Source organism: Prunus avium, chromosome 7, assembly GCF_965620075.1.
Source record: "Prunus avium chromosome 7, drPruAviu1.hap1.1, whole genome shotgun sequence".
NCBI classification, from domain to species: domain Eukaryota; kingdom Viridiplantae; phylum Streptophyta; class Magnoliopsida; order Rosales; family Rosaceae; genus Prunus; species Prunus avium.
This window is the reverse complement of record NC_142290.1, coordinates 22,766,775-22,774,461: the sequence shown is the minus strand read 5'-3', so window position 1 is coordinate 22,774,461 and position 7,687 is coordinate 22,766,775. Positions and strand designations below refer to the sequence as shown.

The following is a 7,687-nucleotide window of genomic DNA, read 5'->3' as shown; positions in this document are numbered from 1 at the left end:
TACTTGTCATTATTTCATGTTTATCATGTATACTAATTGGATTACCACTTGTTAGTGGTAATTTCATTTTATGAAGACGCAATGAATTTAAATGAAGAGATTTCCTCATTTTCTGAGATCAAACTATCAACTACTTAATTTCTCTTTTGAATTTAGGAGTATGTTGTTGAGCTGAGGTATGCATGGGAAGGGAAAGCAGTGCACTCAAGTTAATATCCATATTGGATAGCTATTAGAAGCAGCAGTCATTTTAAAATTTTATTTGAAAACAGAGTGTGAGAAAACATATAAAGGTAAAGCTTTGTGTCCTTTTTCTGTGCCTCTAACTTGTGAAGGAATCTGAAATGTTACTTGCTGACAATGGGCTATAATTCATTAGCATTTTCTTTTATTGTTAGATTCAAAGATGCACCAGTAATTTATGGAGTTCATATTTTTTCTGATTTCAGTGAGAATACGAAGGATCTGCTGATTGTGGCTTCATTTATACATTTGGAGCATAAAGAACATGTGAAGTATACCTCAGAGTTGACTACTGTGAACCCTCACATTTTGCTCTCTGGTCCTGCACCTATGGATATAGCTGTGTTCATTCTAAAATAATTCGTTTATGATATTTGGTTTTTGTTCTAAATGCTTTTGCAGGGTCTGAGATATATCAGGAGATGCTGGCAAAGGCCCTTGCACAATATTTTGGGGCTAAGTTGCTCATATTTGATAGCCACTCTTTTTTTTTTTTTTGGTGTGGTTACATTGGAGGAAAGAAACCCCACTGGGGTTCGATCCTGGGTGCCATGGGGGGAGGGGGAATCCACCACCACTGTGGTGGGAACCCATTGGCATAGCCACTCATTTTTGGGTGTAAGCTAAACGAAACCTTCTTAACATTTGCTTAAGTACTTCCTTCTAGTATACTTCCTTATTCTTGGGATATAGAGACTAATCTAATCGTTCTCATTTTGTTTCACCAAAAATTATAATATTTTTTCTTTAGTATCATTATCAATATTCCTTTTGTACTTCTGTCTTTAATTATAGCTTACCAGAGCTAATTAGAGGGATTACCAATAACAAGTGTTCTATAGGGCTTACTGGGTATTTCATTTTTGGACTTTTGTTGCTGTTTTTTAATTATTATTGTTTTTTAAAATTTTCCAGGTTGTTCCCAAGACGGGAGATGACAAACGTTGTTTCCAACATGATCCTGCTAAGCCATATTTAGGACCTGATTTCAGGTATGAGTTTGCAGTGTTCTTGAAATTTCTTCGGGAATAGTGTTCGAAAAGGGGGTTTTAATGCATCCTGACTTATGATTTAGTTTCTGCTCTAAATTGGAAATTTATTGCCTTGTGTATTTTGGTTTAATTCTTATGGGGATCCTGTTTAGTGGGACTGAATTTTATTTCTTGGAATATCGTTTGTCTCCTTTCTTGGTATTTTTTTTTTGTGTATGCCCTCAAAATTAATGATGCATCTTTCCTTGTAGTTTAGTTTCTTATTTTCATTGGTTGGTACACGTAAATGCTCTAAATTGGTATTTTTGGCTTGTGTATCTTGGTCTAATTCTTATAGGTTGTAGAGGACTATGAACTTTTGGCTTCTTGTAAGGACATTTGTCTCTATTCTTGGTACTTTTTGTTTTCATGTTCTAAATGTGGATTTTCAGACTCTTTTTCTTTCTGTTTTTAATCATTACAAAACTCACTCCAAATTTGAATTTTTTGCTCGTTTTGCATTTTGATTTAATATTGTTTATACAGGATTATTCCTCTGCTGTTTGGAGGGATTGAATGTGGATTATTATAAGAACGCTTTCCTTTTCCCTTTTTACATTTTGTGTTCATATCTAAAAAATGAGAGATGGTTTTGTGTGTTTTCAGGCTCCGTTGCGAGGTTTATGAGTTAGTTTCTTTTTTTCGTTGGTTGTATGAGTTTGCTGTTTTGGGCTTAGATTTGAGGTCATCATTGTTCAGGTCAGCAACTCTGTGTCTTTTGGCCAGGCAGATTTAGGCATTGTTTTGGTTTTATATGATAGATTTGCAAGGCATTTTGTTGTTCCAATTGCTATTGCTTCATGGTATGTGACTAGATTTATGGTTTGTAACTTGTGAGGTTTATTCTATACCATTGATGTCAACCCTTATTGTGATCCGGCGCGTAAATTAGTGGACAACAAGTATTGAACCATCGGTTTTCCATTCGTGCCAGCGAATGGAGAAGTGAACACAAGACCATTTGAGTTTTTGACAGAGAGGGTGATGGATATGGATGGTTTTTTTCACATACATAGATGGCCACAAGGCTGTGAAGTTTCCTGTCAATTTGAGGATTGGAAGAGTAGGGAATTAATTAATGTTGGCATTATTTTTGAAAAGCCTCGAAGATTGAAAAGTATTGTAGCTTGGAAATAATTTGTGGGCATCCATGGACATGGTTGGAGAATAATGTGATGTGCTCTTCCTAAACAAGACAATCACTTGATTTCGGTCTTGAAATTTGATTAACTCTAGTATGAGATTACATTTTATTTTGGCTCAATGGCATCTCAATTAATGAACTGATAAATGAAAGAAATAGCTATATCTCAAAAGAGAAAAGAAAACCAATAAAGTATAAAAACATGAACAAAATAAATAAATAAAAACCAATAAAGTAGTGACTACTGAGTTGATTGAAATTATTAGATTCCTTAGCGTAGTGAACTAAGATCAACTCCGTCTAGTCACTTCTCTGCATGACATGCTCACGAGAACAGAGCCGATTTTTTCTGCACGACTAGAACAGAGCAGATTTTTATTCTTCTTCATTCCAGCAGGACTAGAGTTTTTTTACATCCAATAGCAAGCTTTCCCATAAAACTCAACCAAGCTTTAGACATGGTTTCTTTTTTTAAAATATGTTTGTTGCAATCTCTTGAACTTGGATGCAAGGGGAGATGATTCACTGCCCTAGCCTAACCCACATTCGAACCCCTCATTGGTCCGCCTTGGTTGAGTGAGTGGGCAAGTACACGATTATGACGAGCTCATTGCCTGGTCAGTGTTCTGCTCCTCCGAGTGTCACTGTACCTCCAGATTTTGGGCAAAAATGAAACTGTTTTTGCGTTATCATATATATCAATGTATTTGAAGTAGAAAAGCCTCGGCAAAAGCAGAGCATGTGCTAATAATAGCCTCGGCAAAATATTACATAAAACTAATTTCTTTTACATTGCAATCATCATCATCATCTTCTTCTTCTTGTTATATTGAGATATGAGCCCCGGACTGCATTCATTTTGTTGACGACAACATCCATAAGCATCCGCTCTGTCGGTGATACTGCAGAGCATGAGATCCCTATTTGCATCACTGAAGCCACGCATTCCTCCAATCTTTTTACTTTGTCTGGGCCGGGATCCTTATATCTCGCTATGGGTCTTTCTTGTATGTCATTTTCATATTTGTCGTCGTGTTCATCATCATCCACCTCGTCATCTGTTTCAAGCAGCAATGAAGGCTCAACTATGTCCATGGCATGGTCAGGCAAAGCCATGGCTGTGAATTGGTGAATGCTTAAACCATCTTTGAACATGTCATCGGTTGGTCTTTTTCCTGTGCACATTTCTAGCAACAGTATCCCATAGCTGTAAATATCTCCCATTATGGAAACGGGGCTTCCCATGCCATACTCTGCATGTCAATGCATACATTAGGATGTCGTAGTTGATGGACCTTTAGAATTTATCTCATATATTTCAAAATTTTCTGATACTTGTCCAGTAAAAAAAGAGTCAGCAATCTTTTTTATTATTGAAAAATAATGTCCATTTGTGTTCTACATAGTTCTAGAAGAATCATGAATACAAGGATGATTCTAGAGTTGTGGAGAACATACTATGTTGGCTAGACAAAGAGAGTTAAAGTTGGAAGAACTCTCTAGAGCAAGAACACTCATGTTGATAGACTATGACGGTGAAGCATGATAGCTAAACAATAGCCACAAAAATAATATTGTACAATATAGAATATTCTAGATAAAACCACACACTTGTGGCTGGAGTAAAGTAACCATATAGGTGGAGAATGGCTATGTCGGCTACTCTCATCCATTAAAAGGACTTGTAGCTTCCCAAGCAAAGTGGAGTCATCCACCAACTTCCAATTTATGTGGGAGTAAACAAGCCAACTCCCAAACTAATGGAGCCAAGAACTACCCAAACAAAGCTATGTTGAGGAGCCAATAAGCTCACCAATCTAAGTGAAGGGCCAAATAGCCTAAACTAATCTAAATCAAGTGCGATGGCTAATAAGCCAATAAGCTAAGAAGGAGGCCAATTAGCCTACACCAAGCTATGTACTATTGTCCTAAACCCCTTCACCCTTAAAACAACAGTGGTATCACCCCATCACTCACAATCACCACGTAAACCAACAGCGGTATCAGAGAAAAGTTATTAGGAAGTGAGGATTTTAAAATTTATACCTGGAGGAATGTAGCCTATGGAACCCTTTAGCCCAACTGACATGGTTTGAATTTTGGTGCGATCATTTGATGCTTGTAAGCGGAACTTTGCTAAACCAAAGTCACCAACATGGGCTACCATATCTTCGTCAAGAAGAACATTGCTTGGCTTTAGATCACAATGAACAATGGCCGTGTCACAGTGGTGGTGCAGATAATCTAGTGCAGAAGCAACGTCAATTGCGATATTGAGTCTTTGGATGAGGCTTAATCTCTTAGGCTGAGATTGCTCATCATCTCTTGGATGAAGCCACTGGTCTAGACTTCCATTTTCCATGAACTCCAAAACTAGACTTTTGAAGTCATTGCCCTGATTATCAATACCGGAGCAGACAGTTACGATCTTGAGAAGATTACGATGCCTTATACTTCTTAACACTTTGCATTCACCAATGAAACTCTTGGAAGCTCCTTCTTGTTGAAGGTTTAATACCTTAACAGCAACTACCATTCCATCATTAGGGAGTACTCCTTTGTAAACAGAACCGAAACTTCCCGAGCCAATCAGATTGTCCACCGAGAACCCATCAGTTGCTTGAATGAGTTGAGAGTAAGAAACACCTGATTTCCAATCCGTATAAGAATGCGAAGTGACTGGTCTATCTCTTGACTTTTTCACATATGAACAAGCAGCAAAGGAGCATGACAGAGCAATTAAAAATGCTAGTGCACAAGTTATAGGGATGAATACTTTTGGGGCAAGTAATCCTCGAGGTGAATGGCGCTTTTTGCTAGAGCATGCAGGAAGAAGGAATTCTGGAATTCCACCACATAGCCTATTATTTCCAAGGATTGAGACACCACTTGCATTTGAAAAGATCCCTTCTCTAGGCAATTCACCCTCAAAATTGTTATGAGAAATATTGAGATGCTTAAGAGATCCAAGATTTCCTAGAAACTTGGGAATTTTCCCTGATAAGTTATTACGCGAAATGTCTATTTCTTCCAAGCCTCTTAACTTTTCTAATGTTAGGGGAATTGATCCTTCAAGTCTATTACCTTGCAAATGAAGACGCTCCAAACTAATACAACTGCCGAGGGTTCCTGGGATTTCACCTGATAACTTGTTTTCCGAAATATCTAACTCCCCAATATTTTTCAGATCACCCACTTCAGATGGTAGTGAACCGGTCAAAAAATTGTTAGATATGGATAAAGAAATTGAAAGGGATGAAAGCCCAATAACCTCTTTAGGAATGGTGCCATTTAGATTGTTACTTGAAAGGTTAAGTATCTGTAGATTTTTGCAGTTCCCGAAACTTGGTGGTATACTTCCCCCAAACTTATTCTCTTCCATGAAGAGCCTTGTCAATGAAGTCAAGTTACCTAGGGAGGATGGAACTGGCCCAGAAAATTGGTTAACATTCAACCATAAACCCTGTAACTTCGGAAGTTTCCCGATTACATCAGGGACACTACCACCCAAATAGTTTCCTTCTAGTCCAAGAAGGGTCAAGTTTATAAGATTTACAATGCCGTTAGGGATGCTTCCATGTATCAAATTGCTCCCCAGAGTAAGAACTTTTAGTTGTGTGGAAAGGTTGGCGATTGATCCCGGCAATTCTCCTCCAAAATGATTACCATTAAGACCCAACACCTCAAGACTAGTACAATTAGCTAGGAAGCTGAGAAAATTCAGGTCACCACTTTTCCCACTTCCTAGTCTATTTTTATCAAAGTTGAGTCTAACTAAGCTCTGCAAAGTTGCAAGATTTTCAGCGGGGAGTGGCCCAGTGAGACCATTTTCAGCAAAATCAAGCACTTGAAGTCTCGAAGCATTGGACAATGACAGAGGAACAGTTCCAGTGAACTTATTGACCCCACCAGCAAATACTTCAAGATTAGGAAGAGTAATTCCCACATTAGGTGGTAGCTCTCCATGCAGCTGGTTTTTAGTAACAGTGAAGTAGTATATGGATGAAATATTATAGAGTGAAGTAGGGATCATACCAGACAGATTATTATCCCAGAGTACAAATCTTCTCAAGTTTGTTAGACGCCCAAGTTCATTGGGTATGCTCCCTTGAAAATTGTTGATAGCAAGCACAAAATTTTCCAAAGATGAAAAGTTTCCTATCCAATGTGGGATAGTTCCGGTAAGATTGTTAATACCAAGACCTAGATTAACTAAATTCAACAATGAACTGAGTTGATTAGGAATTGACCCAAAAAGCTTATTGGAACGAAGATCGAGTACGCTTAGTTGCATACAGTGAGATATATTAGATGGAATTTTCCCACCAAAGGAATTGAAAGACAGGTTGAGATGTTGCAGGCTCAGTAGTCGACCGATTTCTTGGGGAATTTCACCATGAAAGCTGTTGTTCATCAGGTTGATTCCAGTAAGATAAGTAAGATTTCCCAAAGAAGGAGATAAGGAGCCTACCAATTTTTGAGCTTCCAGGTTCAAAACCATGACCCTTTTCGTGGCAGGGTTGCAAGTAACGCCTACCCAACTGCAGAGATCAATGGAATCGTTCCATGAGCTCATGATATGGAGAGGATCTTGAGTTATTCTTTTCTTGAAGTCTAGCAATGCCAGGCGATCAGATTCAATTCCAGAAGTGGATAGTGTTGCAGATTGCAGACACGTGGTCCACCATAAAAAAAGGAAAAACCTAAACAAAATCTGTTTAGAATGAGTTTGTGAGTGTTCCATCTTGTTCTGAATGCAAATTTTATGCATGGAGAAAATCAGAAACCAAGTCTCATATAGATGGAAGTATAAATTTCTATCTATCTATAGAGCCAAAGGGTTTGTTGCAGGATCACACAAATAGTAGACTATTACTTATGGATGGTCCCAGAAATAATCAATTTATTATAGTGACATGGTTGAAGGCTGTCTCAATTACAAGAGGACTATGTCTCTTCATTATTGGAATGGTAATGTACGGCTTGTTTGAATTTCATTATGGAGCTGAGATTTTTAGTTGGGGAGCCATTATTAGTCTCAGCAGGCCCAACCATTGTGGTCCAAAATATTAAATTCATCATCATGGAGATTAGTTTTCTAGTTGTTAAACTAGATGTAGCTTGAATTATTGTTTTTTCTCTCATGTATTCTTGGTGGATTGCTTGTCCACGTTTCTGTACAGTTTTCTGCTGTGAAATAAAATTTCATCTTTTTGTCCGAAAAAGAAAATGAGCAAAAATGTTGATTGCAGGACCACAAACACTTGAG

At 37.9% G+C, this 7,687-nt stretch overlaps 1 protein-coding gene across 1 annotated transcript; it reads right to left on the bottom strand.

Moving 5' to 3' along the window:
• Positions 1–2,584: 2,584 nt before the first annotated feature.
• LOC110768469 (uncharacterized) lies at positions 2,585–7,349 on the bottom strand. Its single transcript, XM_021972201.2, has 2 exons — positions 4,465–7,349; positions 2,585–3,671 (listed from the first exon to the last, which is right to left on the bottom strand). Exons 1-2 carry the CDS (start codon positions 7,187–7,189, stop codon positions 3,226–3,228), a joined length of 3,171 nt encoding a protein of 1,056 aa, XP_021827893.2. The 5' UTR covers positions 7,190–7,349; the 3' UTR covers positions 2,585–3,225.
• Between the last annotated feature and the right edge of the window lie 338 nt (positions 7,350–7,687).

What these genes read in the sequence shown, in the direction of transcription:
- LOC110768469 (XM_021972201.2), bottom strand. Translation starts at nt 7,189, where the DNA reads ATGCATAAAATTTGCATTCAGAACAAGATGGAACACTCACAAACTCAT. An exon ending in CATAGGCTACATTCCTCCAG is followed by an intron (nt 3,672 to 4,464) that starts GTATAAATTTTA and finishes ATTGACATGCAG; the next exon opens with AGTATGGCATGGGAAGCCCC.